This window comes from Aptenodytes forsteri, unplaced genomic scaffold (assembly GCF_000699145.1).
Source record: "Aptenodytes forsteri isolate BGI_AS27 unplaced genomic scaffold, ASM69914v1 Scaffold114, whole genome shotgun sequence".
Taxonomy (NCBI): domain Eukaryota; kingdom Metazoa; phylum Chordata; class Aves; order Sphenisciformes; family Spheniscidae; genus Aptenodytes; species Aptenodytes forsteri.
Genome location: NW_008795364.1, coordinates 4,300,596 through 4,326,110, shown reverse-complemented (window position 1 = coordinate 4,326,110; position 25,515 = coordinate 4,300,596). Strand labels below are relative to the sequence as shown.

Below are 25,515 nucleotides of genomic sequence, written 5' to 3'. Positions count from 1 at the left end.
CTAGAATGTGACTGCTTAGTACCATACTGGGAAGTGATTTAATGAATGTCAATATCCAGTATAACTTTCCCTATGAAAACTTGCCGGTGTAGGTCACTGTCTCACATCTGAGTGAAAATTGGGGTCAAATCCAGTGACAAATCACCTGCATTTAAAATATGGCTTCTCAACTGATTTGATCATGATTTATTATTTTTTTTCTTAATGCAAAAAAAGGCTGGGGAATTAAAGCAAAGATTGTTAAATGATCAACAAAACATCTGTATTTTTAAATTCGGTTTGGCTTATGATGTCTTTAATTCAGAGGCACAATTTTGAGCATTAAATGAGACCTGAACAAACAATTTCCACGCCTTATTAACCTCCCACTAAATCAAACTGTTTAGAAAATCAAAGTAATCCCACATTTCATGTGAAAACGTTTTAACCTTTGTTTAAGTGTTGCAGTTATTATAGTTGTATTACAGAAGCCCACTGCAGAAGCTGCTGAAATATGTTGTAGCAGTATTCGGGCCCCTTTGGGGTTAAATTCTATTTTTAACGTGCAGGCTGGTGTTGTGAGATACATACCACAACATTCAGTGCTAGGAAGGCTTTGAAGTGATTGTGCTCAGGAGCAGGTAAGACGTACCTCAGCATGAAAGACAGCTTATGTTTCCCCACAAGCTGAGCCAGGTTTCTTCTCTTCAAGCTCTGTGAGGGGAAACGACTTTAGGTGATAAATTCATACAAACCTGGTACTCCCTGGCAGACAGAACTGCAATTTTACATGGAGGTAGAAAATCCCTATTCCTCATGCATACTTCTTGGGCATGTGTTAATGGGCCCAGCATGAAAGCAGGGTTCATCTTACTTACTCTTACAGCTTACCCCTCCAAAGTTAGATAGTATTCTGTAAGCAGTGAGACATGGATACCTGCTAATTCATCTTACTGTAAAACAGGCATCTGCAGTAGGAAAAATGAATATTTCTGTCTCTTTCTATTGACTACAGGGGAAATCCAAGGCAACTTTGATGACACAGTTAACATTAGCTGATTTGAATAGTTTAAAAATACAGATATTAAAATAGCAACTATATATATTATAAGGTTTAGTTTTGCATGCCTAGAATAATTTTTGAAGTCTAGTGTATTCTGGTTTGATATTTTTTGATAATAAAGTATCAGCCACATTAAAACCCAGTAAGCTAAGCTCTGTCAGAGCCTGTATTGCCAAAGAGTAATATACAATTAAATATATACTGGCTTTAGTACATGATATTGGAAGGGTCTGGAAGTTCACTATCAATAGCATTTAAGTCTTCTCCTCCTCTTCTCAAAGAGCATTTTTTTGCATTTCCACTTAGTTCATAGAAGATACATGAGTACATGTGAAAGAACAGTAGAAGTTGACCTGATAGATACTATGAAAAAGGGCTTTCAATGCATAAGGAGAGCAGGCCAGGAGGTGAGGCCAAAAGATGATTGATTTTCATTATTTTCAATATTGAAAAGGGCTTTCAATGCATAAGGAGAGCAGGCCGGGAGGTGAGGCCAAAAGATTGATTGATTTTCATTATTTTCAGTATTGAAGTAAATCCCCAAAGAAAATGTGTTTGCTTTCATGATCTTCTTCCTGTCCACCAGGCATTCTTCAGGTTTTTGTTCCCAGAGGTCTGAGTGACACTTCTAGACCTGTCGTCCATTTATAACCAGCCTGTGAAAGATCTGTCAATCTCATTGTCTGCCTATAGAAGAGGTGCAAATGGCAACTTACAGCCCACCACTTGTAATGAACTTTAAAAATCAGTTAATTCCATTCTAAATCAAGCAGTGGCTTGGTCTCTTCCCAATGGCTAAAAGTAGAATAGAAAGCCAGTGCTGCCAGAACCCACATCGTCACTAACTGCAGAGTGCATCACCCTCCACAAATCTACGTATGTCATTACTGCAACTTCAGCCGGTATCACTTTGAAAGGGGAAAATAACCTATGCCACATGGCACTGGAGTTTGAAGCAAGACATGCTAGAGAAACCTTACCACAATTAAATGGAATCAGATCCTGAAAATCATTTTGCTTTTTAAAATATTGATTATACCAGCATTTCTAGGCTTTATCATGAAAAGATTGAATCCCATAGAAAAGTATTCCTTTGCAAGTCTTTTAGTGGTCTTCGTCATACAGACCTCACACTTAACATTATATTATCTCCTTACTTTAGTGAACTCATAAACTTCTGAAATAATAATCATGTAGCTTGTAGTTTCCTTGGTCTTCAGTTAGAAGCCAAGAATTGAAATTCAGTTTCATATTTCAAATCTAAAATACCTTTAGATGCTTTGTAGTTGTTGGAAATTTAGAAAAGTATTTTCCCAATTAAAAAATTGATCCCCTGTTTTATCAGTTATAAGGTAGCTCTAAGCTAGTTGATGTGGAAAGGTGAAAGTTGTGTAGATATTGGGCGGCTTGTACTTGGATACTTGAGATCAGAAACTCATAGATTTGTCAGTTCAAGTGCAGGCCTCCAGCTGGTATGGTAAAAGGTCAGACCTTTAGCGTGTGTAGTAAATGGGCTTTATTGTAAGTACATGATTGCTTGCGTTTGCCTAAAATAGTATGTGCAGTGGAAAATTCCAGCTAACTGTGTGTGCAGGACCCAGCCTGTCTGCCAGTGAAGTCTGCCTGCTGACTTACTGGTTGCAGGATAGATTACTTGATTAGTGTAAGTAATTGATCCTCAAACTTGATGAGGATATGAGTACAAACTCACAGTGGTTTGATCTCCTCTTTAGAGTCACATAATCTCCTCCTCTCCTAAACTCTTGATTTCTCTGCTCTATTCTAAGTGTTTTAGTATGGGAGGTGCTTGACCTCCAGAGAAAATGAGAGTGCAGAGTGCTTTGGCAGCTGGGAGGATGAAACTTGGCATGAAGATCATCAGCTCACTGCAGGTTGGTTAGTTCCTACAGCACGTGCATTTTATAAAGTGTTCCTGGCCACGGGACGGTTTCTGTTCAGTGCTGTTCCATGGGGTTTGTACACACGACACAGGAAACGGAGGGCAGAATATCCTAACTCAACTTCTTAAAAGCGCTTTCGTTTCCCTACGATTATTTTATTAAATGGGGAGAAGCAGAGAAGAGGAGTAACCTCTATCCCAGATCACTTTTTTGCTTCTTTTCCAACATAAAAATGTGTTTTAAACATGCATTTTTAAATATGAACATCTCTCATGTCGATGAATTTTGCATAATTACATAATGCAGTGTGCCCGGTGAAAAAGGTTAGGACTTTAAACATTAATAACTTTATTATTCGTGCAGTAGATTTCAGAGCATAAAAATTGCATCTCAACACAGAAGACAAATTAGCTTTTAATTTAAAATACAATGCAAATTCCTAGTGATCAGTGGATAAATTATATGTAAAACCACTAACATTTTTAAACTTGCATAATTTAAAACCTATTCAGTGATTCCTTTAATGTGTTCAAAAATTGTGTTAGCCTTCATGATGACATTACTGTGAACTATGGAAAAATGCAGCCCAAAATGTTTTAAAGAAAATTCTGAAAAAAACAAAAACACGTTTTTGCAATAAATATTTTTACATTACAAGAAGAAAAATGGACTAAAGCAGACAGGATAATACCATGTACTGGCTGTACTATGCAGTGATCCTTGCTTATGACAGGTAGAGAAGACCTTATGTTGGATGATTAGCCCACCTGCCATGCTGGGAATGTAGGTGTATGCTAGTATCTATCAGTAAAATCACAGTGTCTCTGATTTCCTTCTGTCCTCCCCCTTCTAATTTGTCTCAGTAGTCAGAGGTGGCCAGACAACTTCATGGAATCAAGTTACAAGCTATGTAAAACAGTATTGCTTACTGCAATGTACGCTAACCTCTTTTATTTTACTTCGCAGTAAGCTTCATTGGTTGCTTTGCTTTGCTGTGTTGGTTGCCTGAATATAGGTATTTAGTGACATTTGAGTGCCCTGACTGACCTCCTGCTGCTGTCCACCGGGATGTGGATCATCTTTGCAGCCTGTGTCATTTCTGCTAGCCTTGGGCAAACATCTCAGGTGTAATCCAAGGGAGCCAAATTGAACCACTCTTCACGTGTCTCAAATGAAAGCAGGGCAGGCAGAATTTGCTTGGACTGCTCTAATTCAGTTGCTTGCAATCATTTAACAATCCCTTCAGCCTCTTTGAAATAATGGCAGGAGACGGTCTGCACAGGTCGCATGCCTAAGTACTAAGAATAGAAATGTATGTGTTCTTCCATGTTCATCTCCAGTATCGGTATTAGCAACAAACCAGCTCTGACTGTTTCATGATCATCTGTGGCTCTCTGACCAAGGCAGGGTACACAGTTATTTTGTTGTTGCAACTTTATTTATTGGAGTCCTAGCAACATATGCAGTACAGTAAGTTGAAAAGTGGAGAGGAAGTAGGGCACCTGAGAGTGTACGGGGGACATCCATGAGAGGACAGGGACTCACTGCTGGGCACATGTATGTATGATTCTTGTTACAAGGACAAATACCCAGAGGAAGGGGAAAAATGGGCTGAGGACCTGTAGTCATGTGCTGCATCTCAGAGTGGAGCGTGGAGTTACTTGCCATTATTTTGGACCTACCAGGGGTATTTTGAATGGAAGGTGTTGATTATTTCCAAGTATCCACTACCTAGTCAGCTGAGCTTTCCCCACAATGCCTATCAGCATGTAAGAATTAGCTGAAGCTCTGATTAAAGAGAAGATGTTTTGTTTTGCTCACAAAACCTCTTACCGTCAGTGAAGGGTAAGCAAACACTTAAGCTATTTCCTGGATAAGATTGCTGTCCTGAAGTGGCACCAAAACAAATGAATGCTACAATAGGGAGCTAGGAATCATTGTCTTCATGCTCTTTTTCTATTTTTTTGCTCTTTTAGTTTATTCTGCTCGTTATGTCTTGTAAATCGTGTAAAGATCTGTTGGATCCATGAGAGGATGTATTACCGATTAGTGATCTTCTGTTTTGGAAGGGAGATTTGTTAGGAGGAAATTCTTGCAGCTCGCAGATGATTACCAGCTGTTCAAATGCATTCTGTAATTTAGTTATACAGGATAACAAAAAAATACTGGCCTTTCCAAAGAATAATTTCCAGCAAGGACAAAAGTCTGTTCTTCAGCTGATATTGCAGTCTTTGGGCTATGATTCCTCTCCTAAAAAGGCAGAGCGAAGGTTCACATCGTTTAGGTGCTGACAGTTTGAGGCGCTTGGACAACATGGTTTCAGATGACACTGTCAGACCTAAAGTTTCCATTTTTTACTGAATTTTTCATCCATCTCACTTAAAAAACTGCCAAAGAATATTATAAATCAAGTAGGTTGATAAAATATCTTTTAAATTTTTCCAGGTATTTTCTGTGTTCAATACAGTTGATAGCACTGTGGCCAAATTATTTAGAGTTCAGCTTTAATGCTTTAATTTTTCAGTTTCAGAGTGCCTGCCCTCAGCTTTCTTTAGTCAGGACGTCAGTGTCAAGCTACTGCTGCAGGCTCCTATAAAACCTGGAAAAGTTTATAAGAATGGGACATTGTGGTTCTGTGGGGTTTTGGATGGAGCACATGCTAAACAAAAATGTGATTTTTAATTCATCTAACCAGTGCTTCCAGCCGTGCTTTTCTTCAGAGCATCAGGCTGTGCCTGACATATCTTCTTCTCAATACTTTTTGCTAAAGCCTTTTGCCAGTTAATTCATGTGAGCTGTGCTAAGCTTTTCTACAAGAATTCAACAAAGTTCAGCTGTAGTTAACTTTTCTCCGTACTCAACTGTGACTAGAAAGCATACGAGTTGAAGCAATATGTTTAAATGCCCTGCTTTATGTTAAAAGAATGGTATTAATATTTTAACATTCTGAAGGAGAAAGCAGTTATTAATATCACCCAAAGGCATTACTAAAATTGCTCTCTTTTTGGATTTCAAGATTACCATCTGTGTAGCATCAGTAACAGATGTTCTTTTCACCAGAAAAATGTACATGAAAGCAAGGACAATATGCTTGTATAGGCTATTGAATGTAAAGAGTGTTATAGACGTAATGGAAGAACAGATAGCAAAGAAGACAATGTGTTTTGTTGGAAGCAGATCTGGAGAAACTATGATGCTCCTGGCTAAACCAGAAACCTCAGTGGTGGAGGTTTTCTCAGATGGATTCATTGATAAAGTGGTTCCAGTTTTATGAAAAATATGGAAGTTTTTTCAGAATTTTGAATTTTGAATTTCACATTTTTCTTGCTTTTTGTTTGTTTGGTTTTGCCTTAATTCATACAACTCCCATGAGATGTCCATGCTTTGTAAATTAAAAGAAAATTGTTGGGGGGAAAGGTCCTGGAAATGGATGAGTGTAAAACTGAAAGCAGTTTTCAGAGTGTTTCAGAGGATGTTTACTCTATTCTCATAGCTCTATTAAATCAAAGTGTATGATAATATGTAACAAATTATAGTAACCCCATTTTGTTTTCTCAGCTTCATGCAGTGATATCTTTATCTTTGATTTGCAATTAAGGTTTCTCTTATTAAAGGCTGACATTGGCTTGCACAAGTTTTCCTGATTTCAAAGGACTTCAATAACGGTTTCTTTTCCCTCTTTTCTTTTCAGCATGAATCTATTAATGCAGCTAACATTTTCTAAACCTTTGTATCCACTCCTCATGCTTTTCCAGGTTACAGAATGGCCAGTGGGAAACCAGGGTTTGCTGTATGACCGTAACTGGATGGTTGTAAACCAGAATGGAGTCTGCGTGACTCAGAAGCAGGAGCCAAGGTTGTGTCTTGTAAATCCCTCAATTGATCTGAAGAAAAAGGTTATGGTCATCCAGGCAGAAGGTTAGTAACCAATATTCTTTTCTCCTCTTCATTATTCATGTCAATTTTCTAGACAGAGACACCTGCATGCACCCACCAAACTAGTGAATGCTGTGTACGCTTACTGACTTCAGGGACAAATTCTGCTACCAGCTGTGGGCAACGAAAGCCTAGGCTGTAATATACAGCCCTGGGTAGTTTCCTAGCTTGTTGTTGGGCGGGCAGAGAGTAGACAGTGACTCCCTATGTGCAATCATAACGTGGATGCTCCAGGAACGAGTAATGAATTGAAAGATATGGAAATTTACTGACTAGTCTATCTCTCCTCATCACGAAGTCCATCAGCCTGAAGGGACTGTTATTGCTGCAAAGGTAAAGGAATAGGAGTCTAACATCAAACACCCTGGCCAAAGACCTTCCCATTTTATAGCTCTCCTCCTCCTTCCAGCTGTGGGACTAGAGGGGTAGAGTCTTCAGTGGAAATTAGTATGAATTAAGATAAGGACCAGGTGTTATTTAGCTCAGTTAAATACTTGCACTAGCAGGCAAATATTTCATGATGTTTGGGCTTCTCTGGATTCATCAAAACCCTTTTTATTCTCTGCTGAGGGGAAAAAAAAAGAAAAAAACTTACCGAAAGTATTACGGAAAGCCCTTTGCTACTTCGGGGTGCAAATTATTTATTTTGCTAACAGTGCTATTAGCACTGAACGCTGGAACAGGTTTGTATTCCACAAAAGTCATTATTAATGCCAAGTTTGCATGTGTCTGAATGGTGTTCATCGTTTCCCTGGGGTCTAACATTTACTCAGCCTGTATGTCTTAACCATTAATAATATATGTGCTCACATTTTCAGCAGCTAGAGCAAAACAAGGGAACTTATATTCAGATTTTTCACCCTTTATTAGAAATCCATATGAGTGGATATGTAACTACAGTCTCCTTTCTGTTCGTACATTACAGTTGTTGTCCTCTCCAGCTGTCTGAGCACTCTCCATAAAATTAAGTCTGACCAGTTGATTTCTTTTGTCTGGAATAGGCTTGTCAAATGTACATTTGGGTACTTCCACTAGTCTTGTGTGATTCTGTGTGTTTCAGATCCCGAACAATCTAGTCTCTTCTTAGGGATTCCAGACTGGCTCACTGGCACAAATGCTGCTATTTTCCACTCCTCCCTTTGTAATCTTTCTTTGAAAAGGTATTGTTAATTCATGTCAATTCTATGTGGAGCACCTTGCACCTCAACTTTTTGTAGTACAGTTGCATAGACAGTCTTCTCTCACAACTTTTAAATTACCAAGTGCTTCAGAACTAATTATTTCTAGAAATTCAGTTCCTTTCCATCTCTCTTCCTTTCTGCTGGTACCACTTGCTTGCAGACACAATGTGAAGTCTTGTCCAAACCTTCTCTATTTATCCTTCACATTTTCAGAGGTTCAGCTCTGCTGGGCCTTTTGATTGCTTCATTCTTCTCTTCTAAGTATGTTCTTAATTTTTTTCCTTGATAGTACCACATTGTTCAGACAAGTGCATATCCATTAGTAAGTTTGTTCATCAATAATATCTGCACTGACATACTTCAGAGAGTCAGGAAGAAGTTTTCTCAGACAAAAATGACAGTCAAGGAACCCATCTCTCACTGAGACTTACAACCTCTTGCCATAGTTAGTGCCGGGGTGAAATTCACCTTTAAATCCTACATTTTACTTTGTGTCGTTTTTGGAGTTTTCACTGTCATTCACCTTCCTTCCTATGAAAGTGAGAACCATTTCCATCCAGAAGTGATTGACCAAGTCTATGGATCACTTTTCCAACCCAAATTGATTGATCGGATCTCCAGTGTGCTCTAACAGAAACATGGTTGTCATTTATTTATAGCCTGCTTTGGTACAGCCAGTATGTAAGAGTGGAGTCATTTTATTCTTTGTATAATGACTCTAGTTACCAATAATATTAACCCATAAGGTGGTCTGGGCCCTCTTTTTATAATAGCCATTTTTCACACGCATAGTCTACTTGCAACCTGTGGTATTTTTTTAATGCTTGACAGTGAAATAATGGCTCTCATTTGCTTAGGGAGACTATTCCAGAGGTTACTGCTCATAAGATAGCACAGTGATGAGAACGCATATGAACTGACAGGGTAGGACTGAGCAGATGAATCTGTAGGAAGTTGTTCCAATATTTATTCTGTTTTCTTTCCTCTTACCTGCAGTCTAAATGCATGATTTGTTTGTTGGTGTTAATTTTTTTTTTTCTTTATCCCTTCACATACATGGGTCATTGTTATACCTCCCACTTAAACCATTTCATGGCAGACAAATTTAATTTTCCTTGAAAATCCCATGTTAATCACTGTTGCTTTTGTCACTGCTCTCTCCAGCCTGTCAGTAGTTTGTTGGTAATGTAGGACCTGAAGCCGAACGCCACGTGTGTAGCTGGAGCAGCAATCAGTACAGTGAGGAGCAGTAGCCCTCTAATGAGCCAGGCTGGCTGTTGTGCAGCTCAGAGCCTTCACTGGCCTATGTCTGTGGCTAATGGTATTTCAGATTTGTAGCACTTAGACTGCTAACTACAGCCACCTCCAGGTCTCTTCCAGCTTTGTTGCTTTGCGAGTTTCACTGGCCTATGTCTGTGGCTAATGGTATTTCAGATTTGTAGCACTTAGACTGCTAACTACAGCCACCTCCTTCCAGCTTCCAGCTTTGTTGCTTTGCGAGTTTCTTTCTCCCACTGCCTACCCAAACTGCCTTTCCTCAGCTACAGTAGCACACATCTTTCCAAGGGGAGTTTTCTTTCCTCCAACTCCCCTTCTCCTCCCCCTGCCCTCACACTCCCCATGTAGTTCCTCTGTTCTTCTCGGTGTGATGGGGACATTTCTGGTGGTGAGGAGTGGGTGAGGGAGGCAACAGAGGTTAAAAAAAAGAGGCAAAACCTTTGAGCTACACCTTTACTGCACCTCTTGCTCTGCTGAAGGTGAATACCCAGCAGCTCCCAGCTGACTGGGTGACAACTGCAGTCAAGCTAGCTGCCTTCCTTCTGCTCCTCTGCAAGGAGGCTGTAACCGCTCTGCTTTCTCTACCAGTTTCTCTGCTGTCATCTGTGCTTTTCTCATTCTGAGAGCAGGCTGTGGCAATGATCTCCATCTAGAGCGCGCCTTGCTGTCTGGAGGTGTCTCTCCAATAGAGAGAGCCTAAGGCAACCGTGCTGCTGGATTAGGTGCCTCTGGTAAGTGCCTAAAGCCCAGTGGGGTGAATCCCACATAGCTGAATTATGCGGCATTCTTAAAGAACATTTTGCTGTCACACTATTAGATTATGGTGAAGACTTTATCTGTGCCACTTTTAAAACATGAGTCTGTTCTCTCTCCCCCTCCAGGCACATGCTCTCCTCTCCCTCTAGAACTTTTCATTAGTGGAAAATTTGTTTATGGCTATTTTATTTCAATATGGTTTAATATTCTCTGTCTTCTCTGTCCAACAAAATAAAACCGTCAGCATGACTTAGTGTGACAGTAACTACTTTAATACCTTTTGCTGAACCCTCCGTGTGCTGAGACACCGCTTCATGTTCTTTCTTTAACCCCTGTGCATAGTGTGTCTCCGTAGCCCGCCTAACAGCCAGCCTTGGATGGGCAGACCCGCTGTCTGACTGACCCGGCTGTGCGATCCTGCTGTCCCTGTGGGTAGCAAGGACATCAGACTGGGGCTCGGCTGGGCCAAAACTGCTCAAAGGCTTAGGATCCTTCCCTGGCATGCCTGCAAAATTAGTTGGCTTGCATGGCAGCTGGGGAGCTCCAGGTATTCCCCTGATCCCTGAGGAAGGGGGTAAGTGAGAGCAGAAGGAGAGGACGGGGCTTGTGCTTGGTCTCTCATTGGCTGTACTTTACTTCGGTAGAGGGAGTGAGATTTTAATTTTGAGAAACTGCATTTCTGAATTTTGTCAGAATTATTTTCTTTGGCTATATGGTTGTTAACAAGCATTTCCTATTCTTTTTGGCGTGAAGAGCGTAACTAACCCTTGCTATCACAGGACCCACTTTGAGAAAATTGGTGTAACTTTAAATAAGCCTCTGTGGAGAAAGACAACTTCTTGTATCTCAACTGAAGCAGTTAATGGCTAGGCTCCCAGCAACTTAAAGGCGGGCAGGAGCAAGTGCCTTTATTTCTAGAAGCCATATTACTTGAGTGGGAATCAAGGGAAATCTTGTTGTCCTGCTCAATCAAATGCATGGGGGCACAGATTACACTGGGCTTGTTCCTGACCGACATAAAAGTAAGCCAAACAGGATTTAGCTGAGAATACGTTTCTGTAGAAGACTAATTTCTCTCTTTCCATTTTAGCTAACAATCAGCATTACTCTGGCAAGTTGGGCATTATTTTGCCACTGCACAGAGGGAGAAATCTCGAGTGTTGTGAAGGCCCTTTAAAATATTGGAGTAGAAAGATGCTAGCAAAACTGAGCAACTAATTACACTTTATGGAGTTTATTGTGCCTTCAAATAGTTATGTGTTACTGCCAATAAAAATAATGGGAATTAAGTGCATACACTGACGAAAGAATATACATTAATAGTTTATATTTCAGTCTATTGAAATAACAGACCTCTAATTTTTCTCATTGACTGAAAATAGGAGCTATAAAGACAAGAATAATTTTTTTTATATTAATACTGTGAGCACATCTGTGAATTTTATTATCAAGAAAATGACCATGGAGAATGGCAGCTTTTACATTTTAGTAACTGGCAATATTCTGCTTTATTTTTTTGCCTTAAGATAGAATAAAATTGTAATTAACAATGTTTAACTGACCTAAACATCACTGTAAAATGTGTACTGTTCAATAAAAATGTGATACACTTGCTGGTGTATAAAAGCAGGGCTTTATAAAGCCCTGAGACTCTATTTTAAGAAATTTTGTGAGTATGCCTTGCTTAGAAAGTATTTTTAAAAGATATAACAGCTAAGGATGTGTACAGGAAGAAACCTTTCAAACTTTTCTTTTCCAGAAGGAATGATGCTAATGTTTAATATTTTCAAAGTACAAGAGCATTAGTTCTAGTTTATAAGATGATAACATTGGCTTCTTTTTCAGGTTATTGCAAGCGAGTTCAAAGCATTTATTACTGACGTGTTTTATTTTCCTAAGTGAACCTAGCTTTTCCTCCTCTGTCTTCGCTTCTGAAGTCTACTAACATCATTAGCTAAAAAGGGAGTAGACGTCTTTCTGTATTGAAAACTTGCGTGGAACAGAGCTGATAGTTGGGATATAGTGAACCTGAACTACATTTCATTATTCTTCAGAAGAGAATAAACCAATTTGATTTCACCATATGACAGAGCTGGTAGAGCTTGATTCTTATTTGTACTACGATAATATAAACAGGAAGTAATGAATGAAATTGAAACACGCTGATATAAAGCTGGGATGCAGGAGATCAGTCTTTGCTGCTTTACATTGCAGTATAATGGAAAAGAGTTGGATTCATTGCAGCCACACAGTAAAACCCTTTGTTTGTCGTTTCAGATTATTGCTTTCAATTAACAGAAAGGAAAATAGTACAGCTTTTCTTTTAGTTCTAGTAAGCCACAGTAGCCCTGCCATCTCTTTGGCTCATTCTGCTCAAGATGAGAAAACTGTGGAAGAAACTGTTAACGTAAATCATTACTAGGGATTCCTCATCTGATTTCAACTGAGAGATGGATAGATGGGAATAATTCTCTCATTAGTGGTTTCAATACATTTTATCTTTAAATTATTGTAGTTTTACGACACATTATATTTCTTCCCTTGAACAGCGTGTGCTTATTTTTTCTCTCCCCTGCCCCCACCTCCATCTTTCATGTTTCTGATGACTCCATCCCAGCACTCCAAAATAAAACCAACCCGACAGTGATTAACCTCATCTCCTGATTTGCTAGAGGGGGCACAACAGTGATAAATTCATCCTTTCAACAGAAACCATGACTGAGACAGTAATTCTGTGCCAGTTTCGTTGCCTGAGATACACAGAGAATGAAGTTACTCAAAGCTGAAATTCCTTAAGGTGGTTTGGGTACCAAGGTCATCTGCAGCCTTTGCTCTTTGCATTATCATTTGGAGCCACCTGCAGGCAGAGAATATAATTCTAGCAAAAAGAAAGAGGATTTTTGTTACATGCTATTTGGGAGGCTGCTGTGATTGTGAACAGGTGCAAAAATAAGAACTTTTTTCATGACCCTATGTTTCTGCATAACTTTTTTTTTTTTTAAATATGGTTTGCTCTCTGCCCATCTAGGCATGGACCCAATATCTGTATCACTAGAAGAAGATACAGGAAAAGAGGCTGTGATCTGTGAGAGTAAAGTCTGTTCACACAGGTGAGTGAAAGCAGAGAGGAATCAAAGCTGAAAATCACTGCAGTGACACTCAGGACATGATTGGATGGACACACAGGGGCAGAAGTCCTTAAAAAAAGAGGCGGAGGGTGGAAAGCAATGAATGACTTAGTGGACCAGGAGAAGACATTTAGATAGGTAATTTGGCATGCCCAGCATGTCTGGTAGAAAACACTAAAAAATAATAAAAATTAAAAATGGGGGAAAGGATGGTACAAGAGACTGTGATGACTTAGCACTCACATGCATAAGGGAGATCTTTGTTTTACTTGCTGCAAGGATGAGAAAAGGGAAAGGTGTCCCCAGTTACTTCCAAATGCCAACTGAGGGCCTCAGCACGACTCTAGAATTCAGTTCCTTCATTTGACGGTAATGATGCTGGCAACTTTGCCCATTTCATGCTGTGCAGATTCAAAATTGCTAGAACCCGCCGAGGTTATAAACAGCTTTCCATATTTACAACCCCTTTTAATTTTGTTTTGACCACCCATGTTTGACCACCCATGTCCCCTTAACAATCTTGGGAAGACTGCAGAAATAACATTAACTCTAATCAAGAGACATACCACTTCAGTGAAATATAACATTATGCATAAATTAATTTCCTATCAGTGAACTTAAGTGTTTATCCATCATATTTTCTAAGTACTTCCCAGCCTCATTAAGTTTTCTGAGTGGCAGTGTATCAAGTGCCTTCCTAAAGTACGTTTGCATTATCTACTATGTTTCTTTTCACCAAGTCTCTTAGTAAGTCCAACTAAAAGAGCCACTTACAGATTTACATCTTCTTTTAACCAAGGTATACTAATTCTTTGTAACCCTCTACATTTGCTTCTCTGAGGGTAAAACATAAACAAACCAGCAGAAGACCTGGCCATTTTCCCCATGGAGCCATGCAAGAAATGATCTTCTCCTTCTTTTCTGCTAACTATTCAGATGATAAAGAGGATCTTTTTCTCAGAAGTGTATTTCCACAGGTAGTGGAATTCACCCAAGAGCCATTTGTTTTAACCATCTGTCCCACTTCCCTTAGCGTTGACTCATCCTTAGCCTCCCCATGGCTAGCCCATCTATTACAGGCTGTAAAATAGCCTAGGTTATCTTTCTGTGTGCGTATAATTGGCTGCCACACTATTTATTGTAGCTTGTCTTTCATGTCACTGACTGTGTCATTTTTAATGTATGAAATAGGAAATGTTCATGGGAAACTGCTTAAGAGTTCTGAGGAGGAAGAAGAGGATAGAATGACAAAGAAAGGGGAGATGCAAGACAAATTGCACAGAGTGGACTGTGATTAGCAAATAAACAAGGCAGGAAGTAAGGCAGAATGAGCGGACAATGTTGATGAGGCTCCCGCAATGCTCAGAGATCCAACAGTGCTGATGCCAGGTTCCCGTGTTTCAGCAGGGGAGCCTCTGAGGCCAAAAAATGGAAATAGGAGCAAAACAGTGCTTTGCAGTAGGACAGGAGGTGATTTGTGGTCTGGGGTCTTTTCTGCAAAGTGTCTGAGGTGAGCAGTGAGGCCAAAAGTCTTTGTTAAAAGGCTTTTATTCAAAAGAAACCCCTACTGAAGGCATTTTCCACTTATTAATTCTGCGCTCTGACTCTGATTTCATTCAGTTCTGTTGGCTTAGGTGGTTACTCTGAATTTACACTGAGATAGCTGAGAAAAGCACATGATGTAGAATCTGCAAGCAGTCACGTGAGGAAGTTTAATTTCACAGCAGCCATGAAAGTTTAATGAGCTCAAGTTTTCCTTGTGAAGCAATTCATCAGTGTTCACCTTCATCTCAGCAGGGGTTGTCCATCAGCATGTGCTGCTCACATCGGAGGGACATGGCTTCCTAGTATAATATCTAACAGTGGACAGATACAAGTAGAAGCTAGTGATGTTAAGGTTATTGATGTTGTAGAAGACCTTAAATGCTCAAGGTTAGTGCTCTACTGAAATAAGCAGGGACACAGCCTCCTCTTTGACAGGCCACAATATCAAAGAGATCAAAGGAAGGGTATCAGTGGTAGAAGAAGACAAAGGTGTAGTTAAAAACAAGGTGAACTGAGCCTGTTGTGCGTAAATGTACATATTATATCCCTTGGGATCAATATTCAGATTTCAGCTGTCCTTGTTTCTTGTTCTATAAATTACCTAGCTAGAGGGACCAGCTGTAACGCACTGAAGCTAAATGACATAATAAGAAGATGAGTGGGGAACTCAAGGCAAACAGCAAGTAAAATATGAGAGAACTAGGCCCTCCTTTATAAATTGCCTGACATGTGCCAAATGAAACGTAATGCTGACAGATGTAAAGTAATACTCAAAAATAAACATAAGCAGAAAATGAGTAGAATTGAGCTACAACAGAAGGACTTTGAATAAGACCTTGAAGAGATGATGGTACTTGCTCAGAAAATGGTCTGATGGAAAGGGAAAGCAATTTAAAAACATAGGAGTCTTGGAATACAAAAACTACACAGTGACATTTGATGAAATGCTAAGAATGATGTGTCTCTAACTCAGCCAATGTGACTCAAAATGGTAAACAAATAAAAAAGAGGGCAAAACTTTGATCCTGATTTATACAGTATTAAGCCCCAGCAGGCTGCTAGAGGTAATTGGCTCAGGAGGGAATTTAAATACCCCTAGCACCTCTGTTTCGGTGTGAAAAAATATTTGGGGAATTTGTCTCACCTGTACTGTTACCATGGAAGATTCATGCCTTCTCATTAGCAGCCTTCTCCCTAACACAGCGACCAGGAGGGACACAAGAACTGTTCAGCTCAGACTATAGAATCTCATGTGGAGTCTCACCTTTTGGCCCTTGTTTCTTGCCACGGTGCCCGCATCTCATAATACCAGAGTTTCATTTCAGCTATAGGACATTGCTGGCTGGATGCAGCTGTGGTTGATGTCAGTCCAGTCTCAGAGTGGGGAGAGGGATGCAGAGCTGCACCACAATCAAAATTCAGAACAACCACTGAAGAGATACCTGATCCCTGCAGGATTATAAAATCTCTTTGATTTCACTTGTCCTGGCTTTCTACCTGTGTAACTAAGCTGAACCTACTGAGCATTTTGTGAAGCCAAACCACTTCTCTCAATCCTAGGACTTAGCATCTTTTGCTGTGAGGAGCTGTTTTCTTGTTTCACAGAGCAGATGGTCTCCATGCAGATCAGCTTCTTTGTCTGGTTAGGACAAAAAGGTGAGCATAGGACCACTGCTACCTCACTTTCCTTACTACAAGAATCCTGCCTAGATCAGCATGCGAATTTGCATTCCTCTTACCTGTTTATGCCATTTAAAAGTTAGATGTCAGTCAAATCTCCCTTTGTAGTCAATAGAGTTAAACACTCCCAGAGTGAGAGTCGTCCCATCCTGAGATCTAATATAGATGGGAACTACTTACCTCTTTCCGTTATCTGTGAGGGGAACCCAGATAACTAATTGAAGATTAAATTAGTTAAGATTACTCAGGGCTGAGGAATCTAATGGCCAATAGGATCACTTCCCAGTGGTCTGATCTGTGCCCTTCCTGAACTGAGAGAGGTGATCTCAAAATCCTTCCAGGAGAGATGACATCCAGGTAAAGAAGGCAAATCTATTGCCAGCCTTGCATAACTCACTAGACAATTTACTAGTAATGGAAACCATCTTTAGATAGAGACATTGTCGTGGTTTTCATTATTCTCTTACTAAATCCAAAACACGGCACTATACCAGCTACTGGGAAGAAAATTAACTCTATCCCAGCCAAAACCAGGACAGACATACTTGGGGTCTGCTAGTGGAGCCATGTTTTAAAGTGGAGTGTCTGTAGTAACATGAATTAAATTAGGGAATTAACATCATTGTACCTGATGGGAGCATTAAAAATTACATACAGTGTGGCACAGTGGGACAATCTTAAATTCAACTCTTTGTTTTAGTGAAAAGCACAGACCAGGGAATAACTTTTTCATAATACCGTATTGTAATATTGTAATATGGGCTACCAGTTACTGTACTTCACAGTCAGTGTCTTGACCGTTGTGATTATTTATTCTTTTTTCCACAGGAATTTTCTGTATAAAACTAAATTAGATCTTGTGAATATTAACTTCAACACTAACAGAGTAAATTTGAGGAAACTGAGAGATAAAAGTATGCAGAACTTCACACCTCTGTTTTATCACTCATCAGAGAATACAGATTCTGTATTTTGTATTGGAAGAAGCAGAATAAACATCTTCATAATTCATCTTCAGTTTTGCAAATTAATGTTCGAAGAAGCAGAATAAACATCTTCATAATTCGTCTTCAGTTTTGCAAATTAATGTTTGGGCAATCAAATTGTGCTAAGTCCCTCTTTTCTCATAATAGGGTAAAAACATATGACTGTGGAGAAAGAATTGCTGACTGGTTTTCTTTGTTTCTTGGTCGTCCATGTCGCTTGATAAGACAAAGTTCAGACATGAAAAACAGGTCAAATCAGAAAAATACAAAAGGTATGTTGTCATTCTTAAAAATATTTGTGATTCCTCACTTAGTAAACATCAGGCTCACAGACTTCATGCTGACCCTGATAAAGGGTGAAAGAATCATTCAGTATTGATCTAGCAGGTTTCAAAGGGTATATTTATACCCAAACTGTGTTTATGCTGCCCTTCTACTTGTTACATTTAGTGAAAATGTACAGAAAAACCAGTCTGGGGTTTTTTTGTCATCATGACCATGATTTTGTCTGGAAACTCAATGTTATCATTTCGAAAAATGATTATGAAAAATCTATATCAAGTAATTTATTCTTAGACTAAATTTCATTATAAAAAAGGATCAAATGGAAAGAGCATAAAAAATCCATAGATACTGCTCTTGCAAATTGTTTTACAAATTTGGTAAAATCTCAGCTCTATCTCAGTTTCTAAATGCATTGCATCATTATCATTTACAGGTTTGAGGGGACCTTTGGAATCTTTTCTTAGTGTCTGGAGCCGAATGAATAATTTTTTAATGAGAATGAATAAAAGATCAAAGGAAAGATGAGGTGAAATTACTAGTATAATCTTCCTGATTTTTAACGATCATTTTAGAATGTTGGATTCATTTTTTTAGGTCTGGCATCTGCTACAAACATCTCTCTCTCTCTTGTGAATGAAGCACAATACCTCCTGATAAATGTAGCAAGCATTCTGCAGCTGAAAGAATATATTTCTGCAAGGTAAGATCCTTCTGTCTCCAAATGTCTCTCAGCGGTCTTGGGTTTCAGAATCTTGCCATAAGATGCCAATATAACTGTTTTATCTGGAAATTTAGAGATAGTTACTTTTCAGTGTTCAACAAATATATAGGTACTAAACTGGTATAATTACTCATTCCTGTATGACTTCTGAAAATTTGGATTAAATGCTTGGTCATAATTTTTCTGCCAGTCATCTTTAGGAAAACTTAAACAAAATTCTTGTCAAATGATTTGGTGGCAGGAGACTATTGGGAACCAGCCAACTTCTATTTGTGGGAAGAACAAGGATAATTAGGTTTTCTCAACGTAAATAATCTGGCAGGTGAAAATACAAAATCTTGCTACTTGCTGAACTAGTTCTTTCCTATGGGAAGGGGGAGGTCCCGGATGACTGGAGGCTTGCCAATGTGACGCCCATCCACAAGAAGGGCCGGAAGGAGGATCCGGGGAACTACAGGCGTGTCAGCCTGACCTCGGTGCCGGGGAAGATTATGGAGCGGTTCATCTTGAGGGCGCTCACAAGGCATGAGCGGGACAACCAGGGGATCCGGCCTAGCCAGCACGGGTTCATGAGAGGCAGGTCCTGCTTGACCAACCTGATCTCCTTCTATGACCAGGTGACCCGCCTAGTGGATGAGGGAAAGGCTGTGGATGTGGTCTGCCTGGACTTCAGCAAGGCCTTTGACACTGTCTCCCACAGCATTCTCCTCGAGAAGCTGGCGGCTCACGGCTTAGACAGGTGGACTCTGCGCTGGGTCAAAAACTGGCTGGACGGCCGGGCCCAGAGAGTTGTGGTGAATGGAGTTACATCCAGTTGGCGGCCGGTCACGAGCGGTGTTCCCCAGGGCTCAGTACTGGGGCCGGTCTTGTTTAATATCTTTATCGATGATCTGGATGAGGGGATTGAGTGCACCCTCAGTAAGTTTGCAGACGACACCAAGTTGGGCGGGAGTGTTGATCTGCTCGAGGGTAGGAAGGCTCTGCAGAGGGACCTGGACAGGCTGGATCGGTGGGCCCAGGCCAACTGTATGAGGTTCAACAAGGCCAAGGGCCGGGTCCTGCACTTCGGCCACAACAACCCCATGCAGCGCTACAGGCTTGGGGAAGAGTGGCTGGAAAGCTGCCCAGCAGAGAAGGACCTGGGGGTGTTGGTCGACAGCCGGCTGAACATGAGCCGGCAGTGTGCCCAGGCGGCCAAGAAGGCCAATGGCATCCTGGCCTGTATCAGAAATAGTGTGGCCAGCAGGAGTAGGGAAGTGATCGTGCCCCTGTACTCGGCACTGGTGAGGCCGCACCTCGAATACTGTGTTCAGTTTTGGGCCCCTCACTACAAGAAGGACATTGAGGTGCTGGAGCGTGTCCAGAGAAGGGCAACGAGGCTGGTGAGGGGTCTGGAGAACAAGTCTTATGAGGAGCGGCTGAGGGAACTGGGACTGTTTAGCCTGGAGAAGAGGAGGCTGAGGGGAGACCTCATCGCTCTCTACAACTACCTGAAAGGAGGTTGTAGCGAGGTGGGTGTTGGTCTCTTCTCCCAAGTAACTAGCGATAGGAGGAGAGGAAATGGCCTCAAGTTGCGGCAGGGGAGGTTTAGATTGGATGTAAGGAAAAATTTCTTTACTGAAAGAGTGGTGAAACATTGGCACAGGCTGCCCAGGGAAGTGGTGGAGTCCCCATCCCTGGAGGTATTTAAAGGACGTGTAGATGAGGCGCTTAGGGACATGGTTTAGTGGGCATGGTGGTGTTGGGTTGACGGTTGGACTCGATGATCTTAGAGGTCTTTTCCAACCTCAGAGGTTCTATGATTCTATGATTCTATTCTATGATTAAGATTTATAGCTAACATTCACAACAGAAATATTTTAAAACTACCTGCAGGACTGGATTGATTTCATTTCTTAATTGAATTTGGCTTTACTTGTACAAAAGTGGGAGATACAAGCAGCAAATGAAACATTGAGCCAGCCCACAGTTCAAAGATAAGGAACCCATTACCAAATAAATTTTCATATGCTGACATCAGAAAGTTGCTGTTTCTTGAATATAAGTAGGACAGGCTCCAATTCCACAGAAAATCTGCCTTCAAGGCCTCCATCATAGCTGTGCATCCCACAGCCCCGGCATTTGTCTCTGAGACCCCTTCTCCTGTCTCACCAAACTTCCCTGCCTCTGATTGGAGTCATATTCTCTCCTCTTAGTCACCCACCAAACATGCTCCCTGCATTGAAATTCCTGTTTTGAGTAGAGGAGGAAAATATATATATATGTATCTGTAGAAGGATACATATATAGCTTCAGGATTTAAAACCAGTGACTGAATGAAGCGTCACTACGGACCACTGGAGCTTGCATTGCCTGAGGGTTTTCTTTCTTTAGGAGAAGACAGTTGGGCAATTTTAGCATATCATGGCAGTGCTCCTCTGGAAAAAATGCCTGGAAAAGGTTTGAATCAGTGCATCTCTCAGCCGTTTTGACTACCCTTTCTCAGTTAATGCCTTCTTTTGAGGCTTGACTGGCTCGGTTACACCTCCTTGGGAGAACAACACTTGCAGGCATACCTTACTCAGACTGGGCTTTTTCCATGGTGAGACCCAGTGAGGAACCTTCCAGACATGGGATCTGAGTGCAAAGAAGAGGAGGGATCTGAGTGCAAAGAAGAGGAGTAAGGCACCAGAGGGAGCAGCAAGTGAGGATGAAGGAGGACAGGGAACTTTGGTAAAACATGCAATGTCAGATGATCCACTGATTTTGCACCTGGTTCTTCCAGTACAGCTAGGCTTGTAATCTCCTTTTCCTCAAAGGAAACTCCAGATGTGACTGGAGCTGCCTTGATGCCCGAGAAGCATCTTGCTTCCCACTCTGCAGCACAAGTTGGAAAACTCTTCCCTATTTTTCCATGCAGTGCTTTCTCAGGGTGCTGGGGAAATGAATTCAGCATAGGTATACAGCATCATCATTTTGCACTGTTACTAAATTGTGGTGTACAAACTTTCCAAATACTGAACCGTGCAATGTACTTTCTAGAATCTGCACATATGGGTCTTTATTAAATGTTTTTCTTTTTTAGAAAGTATTATTTAGCTTCTTGGCATGTGGGTTTGTTTTTTTTTAATGGAAGCCTGCTAAGATTTATAAAACAATTTTAATCTTCAATTGCGTTTTAATAATTTCTCTTTGTTTGTATCTTCTGTAAGTAAAAATTAATCTTCCAGTTTGCACTTGGCTCTTGAGAGGTGATCTAAAACAGCAACAGCAATTTAATTAAAAGTTAGAATGTAACATACTGTTGGAGAGCTCTATGTATATGGAGACATCTGCCTCTCTGGTGTTGCCTTTACAGGTCACCTCCATGAAAATCCCCATGGCCTGGCCTTATGTTCAAATGTTCTTGCTTGAAATACGCTTGAAAGTCATTTTCAAGTTTGCCTGTTAAATATATGTAATGCGTTCTGGATTGGAGAGCCCACTACTGTGAAACATCCAAACTACTCAGGCTGGCTTTGGCAAAATACGTTGATTTTCACAACAGATCTTGGTTGATATTTGCAGGATGAAGGTGCCTGTCACTCCATCCAGCCGATGCATGTTTTGAGGAGGGGGGCAAATGGTGGGCATTTACTCAGATACATGCTGTCAAGTAATTAGAAGCAGTTCTGAGGGCTGGGGATAGGCACAGGAGAGGTAAGGTATTTTGGAGGTGAGCCTGAGCAGGTTGAAGGCAGAGAGACTAGGAGTAGGGGCATTGCAGTCTTGGAGGATCAGCAGCAAGGAATAAAACAGCAGAAACTAGAAATAGTTTTCAGCAGCTGGCTCAGGACGCTGCAGGCCCAGCTCTGAGGTTACTGGGGCTTTTGATGCCCCCACCGGTACCGGCTGGGGTGGCAAGCACTGATATGTCACAAAATGCATTCAAAACTAGAGGCTACACAGCATCCAAGCTCCAAGAGCCCACAGCAAAGCTAGAAAGCCCAACAGCGTAACTGAACTTGTTCATGACTAACTGCTATTTTCCTCCCTGTCTGTCTGAGCGTTGGCATAGTTTACACTTTCTGTTGGCTCCTATCTCCTGCAATCATTATGAATTGTGTCTCAGCCATGGGATTGCTTGTGGGATCTTGAGGGAAAACCTGTAGCCATTCAGCTTCCCATCCCACTTTCTACCCCCAGGCTGCTGGAGCCCTTCTGAACAGCGAAGGCTCGGTGGAGCAGGGCTTGTGTGGTTTGACTGAAAGTCTGCACAGGCAGTTTATCCTTATGCAGATTTGTCTGCTAAAGAAGATCCTCCAGACTATTTTAAATAAAATCAAGCTCTTTTTTCACCTAACAGGCCTCTTCTGCCAAGACTGCTTGATGTGAACAGTTTTCCCTGTGCTTTGATTTTGCATGTTTTTCCTCATTTTAATTAAAACACATTTTAAACTGCATGTCCTTACTTTTTAAAATATTTTTTTCCAGGACAGAAACTTCTCTTTTCACTACTTACCCAGGTTTCTGCCTCTGGTGTTGGGTCTCATATCCCAAAGTTGTCAGACCACAGCTGATGGAGTGTCAAAAGTTGTTTATGTCCGTAATAGCTAATGCAAAAAGAAATCCTCTTCCCCACTAACAATGGCGCTGAGAGAACTCCCTTGCAAATTTTAGGGCTGTCTTTTTTTCTGGTACTGGTTGGGTTCTCCTTTAGAAGGAGAGTGAAGAATGACAATTCAAAGGTACAGCTAGATTTCTGATATTTGTATGCAGTCTGCTACTCTGTCTACCTCATATATGTTCTCCGCACTGACACAAATCTACACTCTGACAGTTCAAATGCTTGTAAAAAGGTGGAGGTATCACCACACAGAGATTAATTCTTTTCAAAACACTGATCATTTGGTGCAATCTGCTGCATCCCAAAGACAAATAATAATAACATGAGGAATACATTCTCTCATAAAATGCTTTTATTGGCCTTTTTCACCTGCAGTGTCTGCCGGTTTTGTCCCTTTTGCCACTGCAGCATGTGCAGAATAACTTTCTATTTGCCTTCTTTTTATAAGCATTTAATGAGTCAAATGATTGATTGCTAACTCAGAAACGAACTTTTCATTTGTTACCATTAGCCTTACATATGATAACTAATAAGGAATTTCCTCATATGCATTGTTCACAAACGCTTGTCTACATGCTTTCATATCTGCTTCACAGTTCCAGGTTACACCCCTGAAGAAGCCACCTAGAAGATTACAAATTATAGTCGAAGGATTACAAATTGTAGTTGAAGGCTTACAAATTATAGTTAAATACCTTGTGCCATTTTCATAGCCTTTGTAATAAAACTTGGTCCAGGTTATTCTGGAGAAACATTTGCTGAATCATATCAGCCACTAGAGTCTTAAAGCACAAATATCTAGTGCAGAACTAGTTAATAAACCTTGTTTTTTCTTTTTCTTTGTCAACTCTGTGAGACAGATTAGACGAGCCATTGGAAATAGAGGAATTAATCCGACGTTTCCGTGCCAACATTGTCATCAGTGCACCAGAGTCCTTTGAAGAAGAAGAGTGGGCTGAGATTTCAATAGGTGCTCTGCAATTCCAGGTGCGAACTCATCTCCCTTGCCCTAGTCGCAGTCTGTCACAAAGTATTTTGACCCCTGGAAACAGAGCAATTTTTGCAAGGCTTTGACTGGAACATGGGCGGCACAGTTTGTGCAGATGAAACTTATGAAGTGTGTAAAAAAACCAAACATGCTGTGACCTGTGGCAAACATGCTTCCATATAATTGAGAGGTTTTGACATATTTCTCCACACTTTTTTTTTTTAATTTCATAATTCATAAAATTTCCCAACTCTATCCAACTGAGCGGAAAAATAATCACTGTTTTGAGGCAGTTTGCAGCAAATATTTAGCCAGCATGTCACGAGAGAATACTGGTTGCTGTTAAGCATAATAGTCCAAATATAACCTCGGATTGCTGCACGTCAAGCAACTGACTGCCAAAAGACTGGACATGAATACAAATGAACGATCACTGTCTATTGCTCTCTGTTGTGTACATTTTGTCTTAATCTCCATTCAAGACATGATTCTAAGTCTAGCCTGGTAGGGTTTTTTTGTATGTTATGCTTCATATCACATGTAACAACATAACATGCTTTGTACTGTAAGGAAAATGCTGAAGACAGACTTTGTTGGCAAATACATTCTTTTGAGAAAAACTTCAACAAAAGATCCATGAAGAAGCTAGACATGAAACCTAAGGGAATGATGCACACATGTATTACACGTTCTATTGGATTTGTCTGGTCCTTAGATATGAAATATGTATTTGAAAATGCATTGCCTAGGATGTGAAAGTGGCTTATTCATTGTGTCTTAGGGATGATAATGAAGGTGTGAATAACAGAAATGCTAAGGTCAGACCTAGAAGCTGTGATAGACATCACTCCTATTTCTTTCTGGTCAGCATACTGTAAGAAATGGAGAGGCCATTTTTTCAGTAAGGGTGGAAATTATGATTTAGCTGTTCTCTTCTTGCATGTACTTTGATCAGTAGTCTGTAATATGAGTTACAGAAAAATGAGGAAAAATTTCTTTAGGTAGGAGATGAGGACAAAATCCTTGTAGTATAGCTTGTTGGAGGCTGGAGTTGCACTAGGGATCTCAGCTCAGGATCCTGTTGTGGAAGATACTGTAAAACTACAGAATAAAAAGACATTCCTGTTTCTGGCATTGAAATACTTTAGGAATGCAAGCTGAAAATAGAAAGGTTTATGCAACTTGCCTTGTCTTTTCCAGTCTCTGCTGGGTCCTTATTTAGATACAGATGTAGTAACAGTAGAAATTATGTTAATGGTACTTGATGCCAGGAAAATGGTAGAAGAAGGTGTTGAGCGAAGGAAAGCAGGGAAAAATATTTCCTTCTCTGTCTTGTTTTCTTGATCTTTTAATAAAATAGTAAAGCTGTGGAAAATCATCTGAAAAAGCTGAGCCAAGCTATGGTTTTGATGATTACACTGAAGAGTTGTACAAGCAGTTCTAGATGTACCTCAAAGAACTGAAATAGCACTTCAGATCAGCATATACAAATGTTTGCAGTGT

General features: G+C 40.4%; 1 protein-coding gene across 1 annotated transcript in view; it reads left to right on the top strand.

Annotated features, from left to right (window-relative positions):
* The window catches only part of MOCOS (molybdenum cofactor sulfurase), a 211,572-nt gene that overhangs the window by 173,973 nt on the left and 12,084 nt on the right, over positions 1 to 25,515 (top strand). The window contains exons 9-13 of the mRNA XM_009280211.1: positions 6,699 to 6,861; positions 13,123 to 13,204; positions 17,581 to 17,705; positions 18,313 to 18,418; positions 23,885 to 24,011. Coding sequence (XP_009278486.1) covers positions 6,699 to 6,861; positions 13,123 to 13,204; positions 17,581 to 17,705; positions 18,313 to 18,418; positions 23,885 to 24,011 — 603 coding nt within the window. The remainder of the gene's footprint in view (positions 1 to 6,698; positions 6,862 to 13,122; positions 13,205 to 17,580; positions 17,706 to 18,312; positions 18,419 to 23,884; positions 24,012 to 25,515) is intronic.